The 20,609-nt window shown below is 50.0% G+C and overlaps 1 protein-coding gene across 1 annotated transcript in view; it reads left to right on the top strand.

Moving 5' to 3' along the window:
- Positions 1-359: 359 nt before the first annotated feature.
- RAB43 (RAB43, member RAS oncogene family) overlaps positions 360-20,609 on the top strand; it is a 98,748-nt gene continuing 78,498 nt past the window's right edge. The window contains exon 1 of the mRNA XM_033926432.1: positions 360-864. Within this exon, the coding sequence (XP_033782323.1) occupies positions 661-864 (204 nt within the window). The 5' untranslated portion in view covers positions 360-660. The remainder of the gene's footprint in view (positions 865-20,609) is intronic.

A 20,609-nucleotide genomic window follows, 5' to 3' on the forward strand; every position in this document is an offset into this window, starting at 1 on the left:
GTTTTCTTGGTTTCAGTTTTTGTTTGGGGGGTGGGGGAGACATTTGCACCTGACTAATAACTGCAAATACGTGCCAGTAAGTTTGTCCCTACTGAAGACCACTAAAAGGAGATGCGGGAAGGCGACTGATACATTTATCTATGTACTGTAAACAAATAAAATAAATTTCGTATGAAGCCTGGAAAGAATCTTGAACGCCAGCACAAAAATGTGCTGCTACAAGTCATCTCCCTCCCCCCTCATTTCTTTTGCTAGTAGACAGCTTTGGAAAGCCCCCAGACCGATACTTCCCTGAGGAGAGATGGAGATCCTCTTGGCCGAGGGTCTTGCAGGCGCTCCGGAGACAGCTAAGTGCGCGAGGGACGCGCAGGCGCGGCAGCAGGGCAGCTCAAGACGGGCTCGCGCGCGCTGCAAGCAGCTTGCCTCCTTGCGCCTGTGATGTCGCCGGGCGCAGTTCCGCGTTGTCAGTTTCCGCAGGTGCGGAAACTCCACGTCAGTTTCAGCGGTGTCACTGCGAACTTCTCCCCACCTCCTCATATCTTTGTGTGCGCGCGCGCGCGCGTTGCAGAATAACTCCCCATCCCCCCCGGACGCGCTGATCCCTCCTCACCCCGAGCTGCCTATGCGCCGCTGGAGCCGGGAGCGCGGTCTGCCGGCACCATGTCCTCCCTGTCCCCGGCTGCCCTGGACTCGGACGAGGTCTACGATTTCCTCTTCAAGATCGTCCTGATCGGGGACGCAGGCGTGGGCAAGACGTGCGTGGTGCAGCGCTTCAAGACGGGCATCTTCGTGGAGCGGCAGGGCAATACCATCGGGGTAGATTTCACCATGAAGACCCTGGAGATCCAGGGCAAACGAGTTAAGGTAAGCGGTTTGTGCAGGGGAAAAGTTTAAAGGGGCTTTTTTTGTTGTTGCGGACGATCCCCGCAAACGAATCTTGGGACTTGCAGGTAGAGTTTTGGAGCAAGCAAAGTGCTTACTGCTCTGTTTAATTGTTTTTCTGGCTTGCAGTTACTGGCAAAAACAATGTCACAGTAGTTTGGACTGCAGCCTGCTTTAGGATTGGATCTGATGGGTTATTGGGAGGGCAAAAGAAAGAAACTGAAAAGACAAAGAAAAAACTCTTGGCACTGTGTTTTCGGAAGATGCATCCTGGAGCAATATAGTGTGACGGCTGTGGGCAGAGTTCAGTTATCCGGCTAGAGAATGAATCATCATCTGCCTTTGTACTTAAAAAGTGGGAGGAGCATCGCAGCAAAAGGTGCGATTCCTCTCGGCCTCAGGTTTTTTCATGTGGCCGAAGCAGCTGCCCCTCAACAGCCTGGGCTTGCGAGTTCGATTCCCACCGCAGCTCCCCGCCAACACCCCCATTTTACCTGCCCAAAGCAGGTGATTGTGTCACCACACAGAAAAAGCGGTCTATCGAGTCGCAGCTGACTTTTTCTTTTCCGATGTTAATTGTCTGTTTGTTAGTTAACCAGTCCAAGGCTGTCTTCTGGGCTGATTTGATGAGGGCAGTTAGATTAAAGTGTGGATGAGCGAAGGGGCCGCGAGTGTTTCTTTTTCATACGAAATGCAGTGACGTGTAATAGGTTCGGCTCAATGCAAAGTCCCGCTCGTTGCTCTCTGGGTTCCACGTGTACTTGCAAGAGGAAGGAGCTTTGTTTTTCATGACATGGCTTTTTTTTTTTTTTTTAAATTTCTAGTCATTTTCGGCTTCAGAGTTGGGTAATTTGAGTAATGCACGGCGGGTCCCCGAAAACCAACGTCCCTTTTCGGTTTGTTTGTTTTTTTGAGGCAGTAAAGTTGGGTTTCGGCTTCGGAATCTTAGCAAAAGTCATGAAGAGCAGTAAAATATAAACTTGCCGCCGGCAAAAACCTCAGGACGGATGTCGCAATCAAAAGCTCGTCTGCAGCCCGGCTGGGTTTTAGGATTTGTTGTTAGGTGCCATCGACTCCTGCTCCAGCTCCTTGACCAGTTACAGATCTAAAAAGAGTTGGTTTTGTGCTAGTCCGCTTTAGAATTTACAGGATGAAATAGGCACCAGATATCAAGGGGCGAGTTTTCAATACCCCGGAATAAAGTGAGCTACTGAAATGCTAACTCAAAGGGGGGGGGGGGGGGGGGGACGACAACTTCAAGGTAGAATTTCTCTTTTGCAAATTCTACAGTGCTTTAGAAGTTATTGCTGGTCAGCCAGGCACCATCCTTTAAGATCTTAGCCTTATATTTGAGGTAACAAAACCCCAGGGATTATACTGAATGGCTCTATAGCTTGGCCTAACTTCCAGCATTGTGCATTACTTTTATCCCAGGATAAGCAGGCAGGTATTCTCACTAATGGGTGACGTGATCCAACAGAGCCCCGATGCGGACGCCTCACAAGCCGTCTTGCTTGAAGAAACTCGAAGTTTCGAGTCACCCACACCGTGCATGCGCGAGTGCCTTCCCACCCAGCGTAGGAGCCGAGAAGTCCGTCTTTGACTCTGCGTGAAATATTTTCACTTGTGCCTTCTTAAGTCCGCGGTTTTGGGTTCTTTTTCTCAGAATCACAAATTTTTGTCATGCTTTTCTTTTTTTAAAAAAAAAAAAATTTCTTCTATCCGTTCGACCGGTCAGGCCACGGTGGCTGCAGCCCCGCGGCTTCGATCTTGCGGCGGAGCTTTTTTGACCTATGTCCCGGCTTGCGACCGGTTTTAAAAAGTGTTCCAAGTGCCAGCGCGCGATTTCACTGACGGACTCTCATCGACGCTGTCTTCGGTGTCTTGGGCCTCAATATCTACCGAAATCGTGCCGGCCTTGTTCAACACTTACAGCCCATGCTTTCAAGCGTCGTTGCATCTTGTGGGAGCAGCTTTACAGCATGGAGTCTTCGATGCAGCTTTCGTCATCGAAGGGTACTTCACCATCGACCTCATCCGAAGCTCTCCAGACTTCCACATCTGCTGCTCCGAGCCTCATCAAACCTGCTTCGTTTGTACCGGCTCAACCTTCGACACTGGCTGCGGTGCCTTCCTCTGTCTCTCCAGGTCAGATAGTGCAGCAGCCTATTCCCCCAGTAGTGCTCAAAGTGCCCAAGGCTTCTATGTCCAAGCACTCTCACACTACCTCAAGGGAGCACGAAGCCCATGCAGGTGGTCCCGTTGGAGACGCGGATCCATTCTTACCGGCTTCATTCCAGACCTTACTTGAGAAGCAATTCATTCAGCTCTTTACCACAATGGGTCCGAAGCTTCTCTCTCAAATCCAGCCTGGGCATGCGGAAGTCTCCCGCGAGGTCGAGCCGCCTCCAGTGCCTCAGCCGTATGCACACTCTCTACAGGGAGCAGAGTCTCTGCGAGTGTCTGTTCTGGCATCGATGCATGCATCGCAAGGAGCAGAGTCTTTGCCCATGCCTCCATTGGAACCGATTCACTCGATGCAAGGAGTAGAGTCTTTGCGAGTGCCTTCGTTGGAACCTATTCACTCAATGCAAGGGCTCGAGTCTTTGCGAGTGCCTCGTGGTTCTTCCAGCCAACCACCTCTGCTTCGATCCACCGCTTCCAGCCCCATCCATTCTCTGGGGGCCTCAGCGAAGACGCATTCGCCTCGTTTGTCGAGGCCTACTTCGAGACACAGCTCGCATCATCAATCGAGGCATTCTTCCAAGCACTCATCCAGGCATGCCTCGCCTCATCGGAAGCAGCCTTTTCTTCAGTATTCCCTGCCGGCTACTTCACCTCCTCCACTACCGGTTCTCGAGGACACGGTGGGGTCTTTTTCTCCATCCAGATCCCCGTCCTCATTGGATCCAGAGGCCTCGACGTCCTCGAAGCCCGGCTTTGGCTGACCAGCTGTCTTTTTCTTCGTTTCTCTGTCAAATGGCAGCTGATTTGGACATTCAACTGGACTCTGGGTCCAAAATTTTCCAAGGAGTATCTCGAGACCATGCATCTCCCTCAACCTCCTGTTGAATCCCTCAAGCTTCCTCTTCATAAGCTGCTGGATCATACCTTTGTCCGCTGTCTGGAGACTCCCTATTCCATCCCGGCGGTTCTGGGGAAATTGGATTCCAGATACCGCACGGTTCATCATAAGGGGTTTGATGGTGTTCAACTATCCCATCAATCCCTTTTGGTGGAATCTTCATTGAAGCGATCTCACCCTTCTCAAGTCTATGCCACTGTTCCACCTGGCAGGGAGGGCAAGACGATGGACAGATTCGGCCGGCGCATTTACCAGAACTCGATGATGACATCCAGAGTTCTCAACTACAGTTTTCATTTTATTACATATTTTGAGTTTTTCCTGTCCGTCCTTCCCAAGTTCATGGCCTACTTGGATCCTCGGACACATTTTGAATTCCAGGAAGTTCTGGCCTCATTGTCCCAACTCCAGCTGCAATTGCTTCAGTCCTCATATGATGCCTTTGAACTGTGTGCTCGGGCTACTGCTTGCTCGGTGGCCATGTGCCGCCTGGTATGGCTCAGGACCATCGACATGGACCCAAATCTACAGGACCGGCTGGCTAATGTCCCTTGTGTTGGCACTGACCTCTTTGAGTCCATTGAGGCTGCGACCAAGAAGCTTTCGGACCATGAGAAATCATTTCAATCTATTCTCCGTCCTAAGCCTAAGCCAGCTTCTCCTCGTCCTTCATGCCCGCCTCTGATTTACCAATGGCGTTTTCCACCAAAACAGGCTCCTTCCACGCGTCAGCCTGTCAAGAGGCAGCATCCCCAGAAGCAGCAGAAGCCTCAGCCACCTGCTGTGCCCAAGGCTCCTCAGCCTTTTTGACTGTCTCCTAGAGAGCATAACGTCAGTCATTCTGCCCTTCCCCGTTTTTCCCCCTTTCGGAGGTCGTCTCCATCATTTTTACCATCGATGGATGACTATTACCACCGACCTTTCCATCGTAAGGGAAGGATACTCTTCAATTCCATCAAGTTCCTCCAGAACATCCTCCAAGAGAGTATCCTTCCTCCTCTGCCCAGACCGCCCTTCCTCTTCAGGAAGCTCAGGCTTTGTTGCAGCTCCGAGCTATCGAGCCAGTTCCTGTGGCTCAGTACAACAAGGGTTTTTACTCCAGGTATTTCCTTGTTCCGAAGAAGACGGGCGATCTGCGTCCTATTTTGGATCTCAGGATGCTCAACAAATTTCTGGTCAGAGAAAAATTTCGCATGTTGACCCTGGCATCTCTGTATCCCCTCCTCGAGCAGAATGACTGGTTATGCTCTCTGGATCTCAAGGAGGCCTACACTCACATTCCTATCCATCCGGCCTCCCGCCAATACCTCAGATTTCGGGTGGGAAATCTACATTATCAGTACAGAGTGCTCCCTTTCGGCCTGGCCTCGTCACCGAGAGTCTTCACCAAGTGCCTGGTAGTGGTGGCCGCAGCGCTCAGGAACCATGGTCTTCAGGTGTTTCCCTACCTGGACGACTGACTCATCAAGGATTCCATGTCTCGGGGAGTCGTCCTCTTGACCCAACGTACTATCTGGTTCCTGCAGAGTCTGGGATTCGAAATCAACTTCTATTCATCGGAGATGTTCTAGATACTGTCCAACTCGGGGCGTTCCTTCCTCCTCAACGTCTGGAGATTCTTCTCCATCTTTGTCAGTTGATTTCCTCTCGCCCGTCCATCTCGGCGAGGCACATGATGGTCCTTCTGGGTCACATGGCTTCCACAGTACATGTGACTCCTTTTGCCAGACTTCATCTCAGAATTCCTCAGTGGACCCTGGCATCTCAATGGACGCAGGTTTCCGACCCTCTGACTCATCACATCCAGGTCACTCCTGCTCTGATACAGTCTCTTTGCTGGTGGATGCTCTCTTCCAATCTATCCTGAGGCTTACTTTTTCACCCCCCCCCCCCCCATCAGAAGGTTCTCACGACCGATTCTTCAACTTACGCTTGGGGGGCTCATCTAGATGGTCTCCGTACTCAAGGCTATTGGACCAGTACGGATCGTCAGTGTCACATCAATCTCCTGGAACTCAGGGTGATTCTCAATGCTCTCAATGCTTTTCAGCATCTGCTTCACGACCGTGTAGTCCTCATTCGCACGGACAACCAAGTCGCAATGTATTATGTCAACAAGCAAGGAGGGATGGGATCTGCTTCCCTCTGCCAAGAAGCTCTGAAAGTTTAGGATTGGGCAGTTTGCCACAACACCTTCCTCAAAGCTGTCTACATTCAGGGGTCGGACAATGCCTTGGTGGACAACTTGAGTCGTCTTCTGCAGCCTCACGAATGGACTCTCCATTCCACGCCCCTTCATCACATCTTCTCTCTGTGGGGGAAGCCTCAGATAGATCTCTTTGTAGCCCCCCACAACTTCAAGCTGCCTCAGTTCTGCTCCAGGATCTACGCTCCTCATTGCCTCGAGGCAGACGCTTTTCTTCTGGACTGGACAAATCTCTTTCTGTATGCGTTTCCTCCATTTCCTCTCATTCAAAAGACGCTGGTCAAGCTGAAGTCCGACCATGCCACCATGATTCTGATTGCTCCTCGGTGGCCCAGGCAATGATGGAAAGCAGCAATTGCATTAAGATGGACTCGGTTCAAGGTAGACTTGAGACCAGACTGTGAAAGGTGCAACACATAGTCCAAAACAGAAGATAAGGAGGAAAGTTGAGGCTCCTTATGGAGAATCTGCTCTTCATACTCTGTACTGTAAACGTGCTTTGGCTTTCTACTTGGAACGCACCAAACCACACAGAACTGCTCCTCAACTTTTTGTCTCCTTTGATCCGAACAGGTTGGGACGTCCTATCTCTAAGCGTACCATCTCCAACTAGATGGCGGCTTGTATCTCATTCTGCTATGCCCAGGCTGGATGTCCTCTTCACAGTAAAGTCACAGCCCATAAGGTCAGAGCAATGGCAGCTTCTGTAGCTTTCCTCAGATCGACTCCGATTGAGGAGATTTGTAAAGCTGCCACTTGGTCCTCGGTTCATACCTTCACTTCTCATTATTGTCTGGATACTTTCTCCAGACGGAATGGACAGTTTAGCCAAACAGTATTGCAAAATTTATTCTCCTAAGTTGCCAACACTCCCACCATCCTATTATGGTTAGCTTGGAGGTCACCCATTAGTGAGAATACTTGCCTGCTTGTCCTGGGATAAAGCATAGTTGCTTACCGTAACAGTTGTTATCCAGGGACAGCAGGCAGCTAGTCTCGCATCCCTCCCACCTCCCCTGGGTAGGCTTCTCTGCTTGCTATCTGAACTGAGGAGACATAGAAACATAGAAGATGACGGTAGATAAGGGCCATAGCCCATCAGGTCTGCCCACTCTACTGACCCACCCCCAAGTCTACTATCCTAGGGATCCCACTCCTGGTGACAGGTTCCCTTGGCTTAACCCGCTGGGCGGGAAGGCACTCGCGCATGCGCAGTGCGGTAGACTCGAAACGTCGAGTTTCTTCAAGCAAGACTGCTTGTGAGGCGTCTGCATCGGGGCTCCTTTGGATCACGTCACTCATTAGTGAGAATAGCTGCCTGCTGTCCCTGGAAAACAACTGTTACGGTAAGTAACTGTGCTTTCACTTTACTCCAGTTCTGATAGGATGGAGCGATCAGCCAGAGTGGCTATGCTTGATTGGCACTTTGAGTTACACATTTCATGACTAGCAGACCTTTTCCTCCAGATAGGGGTGTCAAAGTCCCTCCTGAACGGCCGCAATCCATTCGGGTTTTCAGGATTTCCTCAATGAATATGCATAAGATGTATTTCCATGCATTGCTTTCATTGTATGCTAATAAATCTCATGCATATTCATTGGGGAAATCCTGAAAACTCGACTGGATTGCGGCCCTTCAAGAGGGACTTTGACACCTAAATGAATAAAAGCAATTCAAAATATGTTCTGTTGCTTTGTCACCCTCCGGTGGCGTAGCAAGGGTAGGAGGCGTCTGGGGCGGTGGTGCCCCTCCGTTCCCACCCCGTATCTCTAAATCTTCTCCTGCTGCTCATGCTCAACCTCTGCCATCACTTCCTGGCCCTGCTTCCTGGAAATAATTTCAGAGGGAGTCAGGCTGGCACGAGCAGCAGGCTAGAATAGTTGTTTGCGCTGGTGAATATTTTTAAAGAGGCATGGGGGCAGGGAAAGGAAGGTGCAAGCGTGGCATGGGGGGCAGAGAGTTGCTGGCGCCCCCACCAAGATGGGGGCCATTACTACGCCACAGTCGCCCTCTGTTCTTCCAAGTTGCATGTAGTGGTCAGTTCTTACACTCTGTCGCTGCTTGAGCCATTTAGGAAGCCCTGGTGCAGTTTTGTTTCTTCAACTTACCCAATTCTAGGAGGGAGACTTTTTGGCCTGTTCTAGCTTTAAACTTACATCCTAAAGCAATGCAGGATTGTAGTCGGGCCTTATCCAATCAGGAGCTGCTTTGACACACAGCTCCTGATTGAATAAGGCCCGACTTAGTGCAGGAAGAGGCGGTCGGAGCATACAGCGAGTGATTTCCTGCACTCGCTGACGCTCCGGCTGCTTTCTCCCGTCTCTCCCATTGAAAAACTGTATTCGCAGGGAAGAAGGAAAGAAAACCAACAACAAATTTTTAGATTGAATCAGATTGGGCAGACTGGATGGACCATCGGGTCTTTATCCCAGGACAAACCTATTCTCACATATGGGTGATGCCATCCACGGAGCCCGGATGCGGACAGCCTCGCAAGCAGACTTGCTTGTAGAAAACTTCAGAAATGTCGAGTCTGCCCCACCGTGCATGTGCAAGTGCCTTCCCACCCAGCACAGGGCGAGTCTTCTCAGTTTTCCGCGGAGCCGAGAAGTCTGTCTTTGATGTTCTGCGCTGAATTTTGTTCGCTTCATGCCTTCTCTTCACCGCAGTTTGTGTTATTTTCTTTTAGCCAAATTGCTGTACCTTTTTTCTTTTTGTTAAAAAAAAAATTTTATGTTTTTGTCAGCTGACTAGCGCCCTGAGGAACAGATATCAGCTGCTACAGGAAGGTCCGGAGAAAGAGGTACAAGAAGTTGTTCAGCAGACGGTTCCAGCTCCGGAATCAACACTACGGCCCACCCCTAAGAAGCGCAGATTCGCTGCTGAGGGGCACCGAGGGACCAATCTGCAGACCAGACAAGAGATGTCTGCTGTTTGCCAGGGGCCAGGATCCGGGATGTCACTGCTTGCCTTGACAGACTCATCAAGCCCCGAGACCACTTCCCCATGGTTCTAATCCACGTCGGAACCAACGACACCGCAAGGAGCAGCCCGGACAGCATACCTGAAGACTTCAGGGCCCTGGGGGAGAAGCTGAGGAGGATGGATGCGCAGGTAATCTCCTCGATTCTCCCAGTGAGGGGCAAGGGCAGAGCCAGAGAGGATCAAATACAGTGGGCGAATGACTGGCTGCGAGGATGGTGCAAGGAGATGAACTTCGGGTTTCTGCACCATGGAGAAGCATTGCAAGGACTACAGGGACACAACGGGCTACACCTGACCAGAAGAGGGAAGAATGTCCTTGGACACCGCCTAGCCCGCCTACTCCACAGGGCTTTAAACTAGGTAAGTCGGCATAAACAACATACCTGGCGAACTAAACTGCCAATACATTTTTGAGGCTGAGGTAAGTAGTCACCGAAATTCTAGGTCTGGGTCAGGGGTGAGTGCACACACTTTCGAGTCGGGAGTAGGGTCACATCATATTTATGGGTCACATTGTAATTCCGGGTCTAGGGGGAGTACACACTGTAGTTCTGGGTATATGGGGAGTACACATTGTGGTTCTGGGCCTCAGGAAAGCACAAATAACACAAATAATGCTAAAGGTGTTCAAGTAGCTCAAGCAGGAATATCCCCATTGAGACGTAACAAAAATACAACATGGAGGGCTATATACGTCAACGCACACAGTTTAGGAAACAAGATCCTGGAATTGGAAACAGAAATAAGGAATGCCGACCTGGATGTGGTGGCGATATCCGAGACCTGGCTCACAGACTCCCACGGGTGGGACATGGTCATACTGGGTTACAACTTGCTTCGCTGGGACAGGGAGGGCAAAATGGAAGGAGGTGTAGCATTATATACTAAAGATGACATTAAGGTCATGAGAATCTCAGATGTCCAGTATACTGGGGAATCCCTTTGGGTTAATTTGGCCAGAGGGAAGGACAAATGCTTGTATCTTGGCGTAATTTACAGACCCCCAAGACAACAGGATGACCTGGATATGGAAATAATCGGAGATATAGAAAATATCACCTTGCGTGGGGACACAGTATTGCTAGGTGACTTCAACATGCCTGATGTGGATTGGGTTACACTTACTTCTGCTTCCGGCAGCAGCAGGAGGCTATTAAACTCTATGAAGGGAGCAAGACTCAGGCAACTGGTGATGGAACCAACAAGGGATCAGGCAATACTGGACCTGATACTTACCAATGGAGAAAGTGTCACAGAGGTCTCGGTGGGCGACACATTGGCCTCCAGTGACCACAACATGGTATGGTTCAATCTCAGGAAAGGTTTCACTAAATCTACTACACTGACCAAAGTCCTCAAATTCAAGGACACAATTTCAAAGAAATGGGAGACTTCGTTCACCAGGTGCTACAAAGCCAACAGAAAAAGATAACGTGGAAGAAATGTGGTCGACTTTGAAAGCAACCATACAAGAAGCAACAAACCGCTATGTTAAATCAGTAAGTAAACGGCGAAGGAACAATAAGCCACAGTGGTTTACTGCGGAGATCTCAGACCTCATCAAGGTGAAGAAAAAAGCATTCATCTCTTACAAACAATCGGGGAAGTAGGACTCTAGAGCAGACTACCTGACCAAATCAAAAGCCGTCAAAACAGCAGTCAGGGAGGCTAAATTCCACATGGAGGAGTCTCTAGTAAAGAACATCCAGAAGGGAGATAAATCCTTCTTTAGGTATATCAGTGATAGAAGAAAAAACTCAGGCGGGATTGTACGTCTTAGGAATCCAGACGGAGACTATGTGGAAAAGGATTCGGAAAAAGCCCAACTATTAAATTAATACTTCTGCTCAGTCTTCACCCGAAAAGTGCCGGGGCTCGGCCCTCAGCTACAGACAAGGGTTGGCTCAGTTGACCCGTTTAGTAACTTTGAGTTTACGCCCAGCAGTGTCTACGGTGAGCTGTCAAAGCTCAAGGTTAACAAAGCAATGGGGCCGGACAACCTGCACCCCAGGGTGCTTAGGGAGCTGAGTGATGTCTTGGCGGAGCCACTGTCCGCGCTCTTCAACCTCTCCCTTAGTACAGGCAGCGTCCCGTTGGACTGGAGGACGACTAACGTCATTCCACTCCACAAGAAAGGCTCAAAGATGGAGACAGCAAACTACAGACCAGTGAGTCTAACATCGATAGTGAGCAAACTAATGGAAACTCTAATCAAACACCAATTGGATAAGATCCTGGATGAGGAAAATCTACGGGATCCCCGACAACATGGATTTACTAAGGGGAGATCATGCCAATCCAACCTGATCAGCTTCTTTGACTGGGTGACGGGGAGTCCCTGGACATCGTGTACCTGGACTTTAGCAAAGCATTCGATAGCGTACCACAGCGCAGGTTGCTGAGCAAGATGAGTTCTATAGGACACATTGACGCAATGGGTTGGGAACTGGCTTGGAGGTAGGCTTCAAAGGGTGGTGGTGAACGGCACCCCCTCCGAAATGACGGAGGTGATTAGTGGAGTACCACAGGGCTCAGTCTTGGGCCCAATCCTATTCAACATCTTTATAAGAGACTTGGCAGAAGGGCTTCGAGGTAAAATAACATTGTTCGCCGATGACGCCAAACTAAGTAATGTAGTGGGCAAATGCACAACAGACGAAGATTCAGTGCCTGACAACATGATGCACGACCTACTCCTACTGGAGCGATGGTCTAGGACATGGCAACTCAACTTCAATGCCAAAAAATGCAAAGTTATGCACCTGGGCAGCCAAAATCCATGCAAGTCTTGTACTCTTAATGGCGAGATCCTAGCAAAAACGGTAGCAGAACGAGACTTGGGGGTAATCGTCAGTGAGGACATGAAGTCTGCCAATCAAGTGGAGCAGGCTTCGTCCAAGGCAAGACAAATCATGGGCTGCATTCGAAGGGGTTTCGTCAGTCGTAAGGCGGAAGTCATTATGCCATTGTATAGATCCATGGTGAGGCCCCACCTGGAATACTGTGTGCAATTCTGGAGGCCGCATTATCGCAAGGATGTGCTGGGACTGGAGTCAGTGCAGAGAATGGCCACCCGGATGGTCTCGGGACTCAAGGATCTTCCATACGAAGAACGGCTTGACAAATTACAGCTATACTCGCTCGAGGAGCGCAGAGAGAGGGGAGACATGTTCGAGACGTTCAAGTATCTTACGGGCCGCATCGAGGCGGAGGAAGATATCTTCTTTTTCAAGGGTCCCACGACAACAAGAGGGCATCCGTGGAAAATCAGGGGCGGGAAACTACGAGGTGACACCAGGAAATTATTTTTCACTGAAAGAGTGGTTGATTGCTGGAATAGTCTTCCACTACAGGTGATTGAGGCCAGCACCGTGCCTGATTTTAAGGCCAAATGGGATCGGCACATGGGATCTATTCACAGGGCAAAGGTAGGGGAGGGACATTAGGGTGGGCAGACTAGATGGGCCGTGGCCCTTATCTGCCGTCTATTTCTATGTTCTATGATGGGTCGCGCACCCGCAGCCTGCGGGCTTCGACTTCGCAGCGGCTATTTTCCCTCCTATGTCCCGGCCAGTCACGGGCTTTAAGAAGTGTAGCCAGTGCCAGCGTGCGATTTTCCTCACAGACTACACCACTGGTGTCTTCGTTGTCTCGGGCCTAACCATAGTCTGAAGTTGTGCGCGTGCTGTGCTACTCTTCAACTTCGAGCCCTTAAATGTCGTCAGGTTCAAGTGGAAAAGCTGTTCAAGATGGACTTCTGACTCGGTCAAGACTTCAATGGGGTGTCCTCCTGTTTCCACAACTCCGACCTCGAGTCTCATCAGACATTCCTCATTTGGATTGTCTTAGGCCTCAAGTACACCTGCCTTATCTTCCCTGAACTTCCGTCAGGTCAGATACCTAAGCAGAAGGTTCCTGCAGTGGTCCTTAAAATTATCCAAGCATCAATCCTCCAAGTTGAAGCATGCTTCTACTGCCATCTCGGAGTCTTTAGCTTCAGTTTCAGACTCGGATCCACAATTGCAGGCTTCTCTCCAGACCATGTTAGAACAGCAATTTGTTCAACTACTGAGCAAATACAGTCCTGCCTCGACTCTACTTCTTGCAGTCCAGCCTGGGCAATCATCAGTCCCACATGAGGTCAAATCCCTGCCTGTGCCTCTAAGCTGAGTCTACACACTCTTATGCAAGGAGTCGAGTCTTTGCGAGTGTCTGGTCTGGAATCTACACACTCTATGCAAGGAGCCGAGTCTTTGCGAGTGTCTTGAGATTCCTCGATCCAAACCACTGAATCTATGGTGTTTCGATCTACAGCTTCTAGCCCTATTCATTAACCAGCGACACTGCCTGTTTCCAGACATAGGGCAGTCTCCTCGATCTTACCTGAGAACTGCTTCCAGGCAGCACTCTTGTTGTCGATTGAGGCCCAGGTCTTCTTCCAGGGAAAAGCCTTCCTCCTCCAGGCCTCTGTCCAGACCTTCCAGCTCTTCAAGGTCACCACTTGCAGACCCCCTAGGACTCAACTGCTTCCAATGCCTCCTCCAAATCTGTATATTCCTTGGGTTACCAATACTCCAGAGAGGCCTCACCTTTGTTCTCCACTCGAGGCGCTTCAAGGTCATCGAGTCCTTCTCGGTGCCATGCTCTGGTGGATCAATTGTCCTTTTCCTCCTTCCTCCGTCAAATGGCTGATGACCTTGGATATTAAATTGGACGCTGGTTCTCAATACTCTAAGGAGTATTTGGAGGAAATGCATCTGCCTCGACCTGCAGAATTACTCAAGCTTCCTCTTAACAGGCTTCTGTCTCAAACTTTCAAACGAAATCTGGAGACTCCTTATGCTATCCCTGCTGTTCCAAGCAAATTGGAATTGAGGTATAGAACTCTACATTGTAAGGGGTTTGAGAATTCACAACTATCTCACCAATCCCTCCTTGTGGAATCCTCATTGAAGAGAACCCATCCTTCCAGGGTATATGCCTGGAAGAGAGGATAAGAACATGGCAAGTTTGGCTGGCGCCTTTATCAGAATTCCATGATGTCTTCCAGAGTCCTCAACTATAATTTTATCTTCACTACTTACTTTAAGTATCTCATTGATTTACTTCCAGGTTTTGCGAAGAACCTGGACCAACATAGGCATTTGGAATTTCAACAAGTTACTGCTACCTTGGCGCAATTCAGGTTACATCTTCTCCAGTCATCTTATGATGCCTATGAACTTTCTTCCAGATTCACTGCATTCTCCATAGCAATGTACCGCCTAGCCTGGCTTCACACCATCGATATGGACCCCAATCTTCAGGATCATTTGCCTTATGAGGGCAATGACCTCTTTGATGAATCCATAGAGGCTGCCACCAAGAAGTTGTCTGAATATGAAAAAATCTTTTGCTTCGATTGTCAGACCAAAGCCTAAGCCAGCTCCTGCAAAACCTTCTCGACTTCTTCCATCCTTCCAGAGGCATTATCCTCCGAGGGCCGCTCCTTACAATCGAGCACCCCCTAAGAAACAACAGCAGCAGAAGCAACAGAAACCTCAGCCTTCTGCTGCACCTAAGGCTGCACAGCCTTTTGACTGTCTCAAACAGAGCATAACCTCCATCGTTCTGCCTCTGTCTTCCCTTCCCCCCATAGGAGGTAGTTTCCATCATTTTTACCATCAATGGGAGACCATTACATCTGACATCTGGGTGCTGTCAATAATCGGGGAAGAATACTCTCATTTCACTCAGGTTCCGCCAGAGCTTCCTCCCAAGAGAGTAACCTTCCAATCCATCCCAGACCATCCTTCCTCTTCAGGAAGCTCAAGCTCTGTTTTATCTCCATGCCATCGAGGAAGTTCCTCTGAAACAGCAGAGCAGGGGTTTTTGCTCCCGTTACTTCCTAGTTCTGAAGAAGATGGATGATCTGCGGCCCATACTGGATCTCAGGGCTCTCAACAAATTTTTAGTCAAAGATGCTATCCCTGGCATCCCTTTATCCCCTTCTAGATCAGGACGATTGGTTATGTTCTCTAGATCTCAAGGAGGCTTACACTTGCATTCCCATTCATCCGGCCTCCCATCAGTACCTCAGATTTCGGGTGGGGAATCTGTATTTTCAATACAGAGTGCTACCTTTCAGCCTGGCATCATCTCCCAGAGTGTTCACCAAGTGCCTAGTGGTGGTAGCAGCAGTTATAAGGAACCATGGTCTTCCTAGACAACTGGCTCATCAAAGATTCTACATCTCGGGGGTTTTTGTAGTGACCCAATGGATTATGTGGTTCCTACAAAGCTTGGGGTTTGAAATCAACTTTCCCAAATCCCAACTTCAGCCCTCTCAGAGTCTACAGTTCATCGGAGCTGTTCTGAACACTATCCAACTGAGAGCTTTCCTTCCTCAACAACATCTGGATGCTCTTCTTCAGCTCTGTCACAAAGTGTCTTCCCGCTCGTCACTCTCAGCGAGACACATGATATATGGCCTCGACCATTCACGTGACTCCTTTTGCCAGACTTCACTTCAAAATTCCTCTGTGGACCCTGGCATATCAGTGGATGCAGGCTTGCAAACCACTCTCTTGACATAAGTCACTCCTTCGTTGAGACAGTCTCTCCACTGGTGGATGCTCTCTTCCAATCTCTCCAAAGGTTTACTGTTTCAGACACCACCTCATCAGAAGGTCTCACGACAGATTCTTCAACCTACGGTTGGGGGGGGGGCTCACCTCGACAGTCTCTGTACTCAAGGCCACTGGTCCAGCATGGATCATCAGTGTCATATCAATCTGTTGCAACTCAGAGCGATCTTCAATGCTCTCAAAGCTTTTAAGCATCTTCTTCATGACCAGGTAGTACTCATTCAGACGAACAACCAAGTCGCCATGTATTATGTCAACAAGCAGAGAGGAACAGGATCTCTCCCTCTTTGCCAAGAAGCTCTGAAGGTTTGGGATTGGGCAATCCTAGATTTTCTACGTGGTGCATCTCTCATGAGAAGGAGCCTCAAGATTCCTCCTTATCTTCTGTTCTGGATTATCTTTTGCATTTATCTACCTCTGGCCTCAAGTCTACATCTATCCGAGTCCATCTCAGTGCAATTACTGCTTTCTATCAGCCTATTGAAGGAAAACTCCTCTCTGCTCATCCGGTGGTTTCCAAATTTATGAAAGGACTTTTCAATATCAAACCTCCTCTCAAACCGCCTCCAGTGGTTTGAGATCTCAGTGTTGTTCTTGCTCAGTTGATGAAACCAATGTCTACGGCTCATCTGAAATATCTCGCTTGGAAAGTGGTGTTATTGCCCTCACATCTGCTCGAAGAGCCAGTGAGCTGCAAGCTTTAGTTGCTGATCCACCTTTCACAGTTTTTCATCATGACAAGGTGGTCCTCTGTACTCATCCTAAATTCTTACCTAAAGTGGTTTCAGGATTTCATCTCAACCAATTTAATGTACTTCCAGTGTTTTTTCCAAGGCCTCATTCTCATCCTAGAGAATCAGCTCTTCATACTCTGGACTGTAAACGTGCTTTGGCCTTCTACTTAGAACGCACCAAACCACCTTCGATCCAAACAAGTTGGGATATACGATTTCTAAGCATTCCATCTCCAACTGGATGGCTGCTTGTATCTCTTTCTGCTATGCCCAGGCTGGACTGTATCTACAGAGTCGAGTCACAGCCCACAAAGTCAGAGCCATGGCGGCTTCGGTAGCTTTCCTCAGATCCACTCCTATTGAGGAAATTTGCAAAGCTGCCGCCTGGTCCTTGGTTCATACATTCACCTCTCATTATTGTCTGGATGTTTTCTCCAGACAGGGTGGCCATTTTGGCCAGAGAGTATTACAAAATTTATTCTCCTAAGATGCCAACACTCCCACCATCCCATTCTGGTTAGTTTGGAGGTCACACATATGTGAGAATAGGCTGCCTGCTTGTCCTGGGATAAAGCACACTTACTTACTGCAACAGTTGTTATCCATGGACAGCTTGCAGCTATTCTTGCAACCCACCCACCTCCCCTGGTTGGCTTCTCTGCTGGCTATCTGAACTGAGGAGACGCGCCCTGTGCTGGGCGGGAAGGCATTCGCGCATGTGCAGTGCGGCATACTCGAAACTTCAGAGTTTCTACAAGCAAGTCTGATTGCGAGGCTGTCCACATTGGGGCTCCGTGGATGACGTCACCCATATGTGATAATAATAAACTTGAAACTTGATGTGAATAGCTGCCTGCTGTCCCTGGATAACAGCTGTTACGGTAATACAACATACTCTGTGCTTTGAACCTGATGAAAACAATTGTGGAAATATAAAAAAAAGTACTTAGTTGTGCAATATTTATTTATTTTTTCAACATGTTTATAATTCTTCTTTCATATTGAAAGTGTAGAGTGTGTATGGACCGTTGGAGAGAGAGTGCTGTATTAGAAACTCTATTGCATTTTGAATTTTATTTTTTAGACTGTAGAATGTGAAAGACTTAGCAAGGCATTGTAGTTAACTGCCCTTAATTATACCTGCCGTTCATTCTGAAAATTAATGGTCTTCAGCAGGAATGTTTGTCCGTGAGAGGCAACCTCAGTACTGTTAAGTGAGGTCTTTTTTTTTTTCCCCCCAAACGGGAACACTTTAAATGCAGATTAGTCGGTGAACTGAAGTGGGCCAAATTTTTGCACAACATAGCTTCAGTATGTAGAGAGCTTGGGGGCAGGGCTAAAAATTGGTTTGTTTGGTCCCCAAAATATTGCAGTATAAAACCAAATACATTTATGGCAGGGAAAATTAGTAGCAATAGGGATGTTTGTAATTGACACCATTACAGTCTGTTGGATCACGTGATCAGTGCTATGTCTCTGTTCATTTAACAATAGCTTGTGACTGTTTTCTTTGGTTTTTCTTGTGTTACGAAAGTGGTGCTGACTGGAAGGACAAACCTGAGCAATTAAAGCTGATAATACCATCTGCCCTTTGGTTTAGCAAAGTACACAGATGCAGAACAGGACATTTCCATTCTGCATTCCCCCCGCCCCGATTTATTGCAAGGCCAGACACTAGCCTTGATTATCCCTTGCCAACTCTAGGAGGTACAGAGAATGGCAGATTTCAGCACAAGAGAGGGAGCATTATCCCAGGACAAGCAGGCAGCATATTCTCGACATGTGGGTGACATCATCCACGGAGTCCCGACGCGGACAGCTTTTCAAGCAAACTTGATTGAAGATTCAAGCTTGCTGTGCTGCACCACGCATGTGTGTGCCTTCCCACTCCACTAGAGGGCGCATCACCTCCTCGTGGTCTTCAGTTCTAAAGTTTCCGCGGAGCCAGAAGCCCTGTTCTTTTTCTCTCCGTTGGAAGTGCCTTCTAGCACCGTGGCTTTGTTGTTTTTTCGAACCGGAGTCGCTGTGCGCTTTTGTTTTTTCCTGCTTTGTTTGCTTTTCACGTTTTTTTGCGGTTGTTCGGCTTCCAGTGGCTCCCGGTTTGCCGTGGCCACATGGCCTCGATCGGCTGCGGCCTTACCCTTGCATATGGCTTTAAAAAATGCACCCGGTGTGATCGGCTGCTATCTATCACTGACCCTCATTGGTGGTGCATTTTGTGCCTGGGGGCTGACCATCCAACTGACTCCTGCCCCCGGTGCCCTACTTTTCAATCTCATGCTCTACGCCGCCGTCGCACCCGTATGGCGGATCTTTTCGTTGTGGAGCAAGCCTCGGCTTCGGCCCTGGCCTTGACCTCGGCCTCGACGACCTCGGCCCTGCCTCGGATGTCCCGACCTCGAAGGCCTCGGCCTCGAAGTCCTCGGCTCCGGGTAAGTCCCCTCTTCCTTCTTCAGGTTCAGTGCCAGCGAAGAAGTCATCCTCGGGGGCTCCGACCGTTCAAGGGGGGTGCTCCGCCCCTGGCCCCGTCTATGCCCTCAAAGTCTTCTATGCGTGCTTCTACCTCACGGGAATACTCGATGTCTAGGTCGCCCTCGGTGAAATGCACTGCGGCGCCCGATATGCCTTCGATGCTGTTGGTGCCTGTGTTCCAGGATATGCTCCGGGCCATGATATCCTCGGAGCTCTCTTCGGCGTTGGCCCAACTGCACCCGGCCTCGACCTTGCAAGTGCCGGACCAGCCTGAGCGTCGCGTCGAGGCTCCTCGGGGCAAGGTGTGCCGCTCCTGGCGTCTCTCTTCCTCTGATTCCTCGCCCCAGGCTTCGAGGCATTCCTCGCCCTCGGGACGACTGGAGTCGAAGCGCCGGTCGAAGCATGCGTCGACACCCTCCCGACGGCTGGTGAAGCGGGCCCGTGACTTCCCCCCGAGGCGGGGTCGTTCCCCGGATGTCCGCACTGTCTGGGCTCTCCGGGTTTCAGAGTTGTCTCTCTCCAATCCCCGGCTGCTCTTGTTGCCTCCTCGGTCCGGTGCTCCGGGCCGGGGGGCTCTGCCTTCCAAGGGATCTCTGAAGGGGTCCGGGGACACGTCCCCGGGCCGTTGGCGATCTTCGGTGCCTTGCACCCCAGGGTCTTCCCCGCGGGGTTCCTCGAGACACCGCTGGTCCTCGACCCCAGCTCGCTCCCTTAGTGTGGCGTCTTGGGGGGGGTGGAGGGGGGTGAGAGGCAGCCTCGCTATTCTCACGAAGCTTCTCCCTCTTTTTCGGCTGCCAGGCGGTCTCGCTCGGCCACCCCTCCCAAGGTTCGTGCAGGACATGGGACGGGCGCTCCATCTGGACCTCCAGGCAGACTCCAAATACACCAAAGAGTTTTTGGAGGAGTTGGACATGCCCTCTCCGCCCTTGGAGTCGCTTCAGCTCCCCTTGAACCAGGTTCTCCGTCAGGCATTTATCCAGAACTTGGAGACCCCTTACATGGTCACCGCCGTTCCGTCCAAGATGGAATCTAAATATAGGACGGTTCCCTGCCCGGGTTTTGAGCGAGCTCAGTTGTCTCACCAGTCTCTGCTGGTTGAATCCTCGATGAAAAAGTCTCACCCCTCCCGGGTTTCTGCGGCGGTCCCGCCGGGCCGAGAGGGACAAATTTGGGAGGCGGCTACCAAAATTCAATGATGTCTAACAGGGTCTTGAATTATACATTTACTTTTACTTCGTATCAAGTTCCTAGTTAGGTCTCTGCCCGCCTTCCTGGACGACTTGCCTGTCTCCCGTCGGGTTCAGTTTGGGCAGCTGGTTGATTCTCTTTCCCAGCTTCGCCTGCACCTTTTTCATGCGGCCTATGATGCCTTTGAGCTCTCGTCCCGTGTGTCCGCGTTTGCTGTAGCCATGCACCGGCTGGCGTGGCTACGGATAGTGGACATGGACCCTAATCTCCAGGATCGCCTGGCCAACCTTCCCTGTGTGGGGAATGAGCTCTTTGACGACTCGATCAAGGCGGCTACTAAGCGCCTCTCGGAGCGTGAGCGGTCCTTTGCTTCCCTGGTGCGACCCAAGGCGAAGCCAACTCCTTCAAAGGCCTATCGTGCGCTGCCTCG

This window comes from Geotrypetes seraphini, chromosome 17 (genome assembly GCF_902459505.1).
Source record: "Geotrypetes seraphini chromosome 17, aGeoSer1.1, whole genome shotgun sequence".
NCBI classification, from domain to species: domain Eukaryota; kingdom Metazoa; phylum Chordata; class Amphibia; order Gymnophiona; family Dermophiidae; genus Geotrypetes; species Geotrypetes seraphini.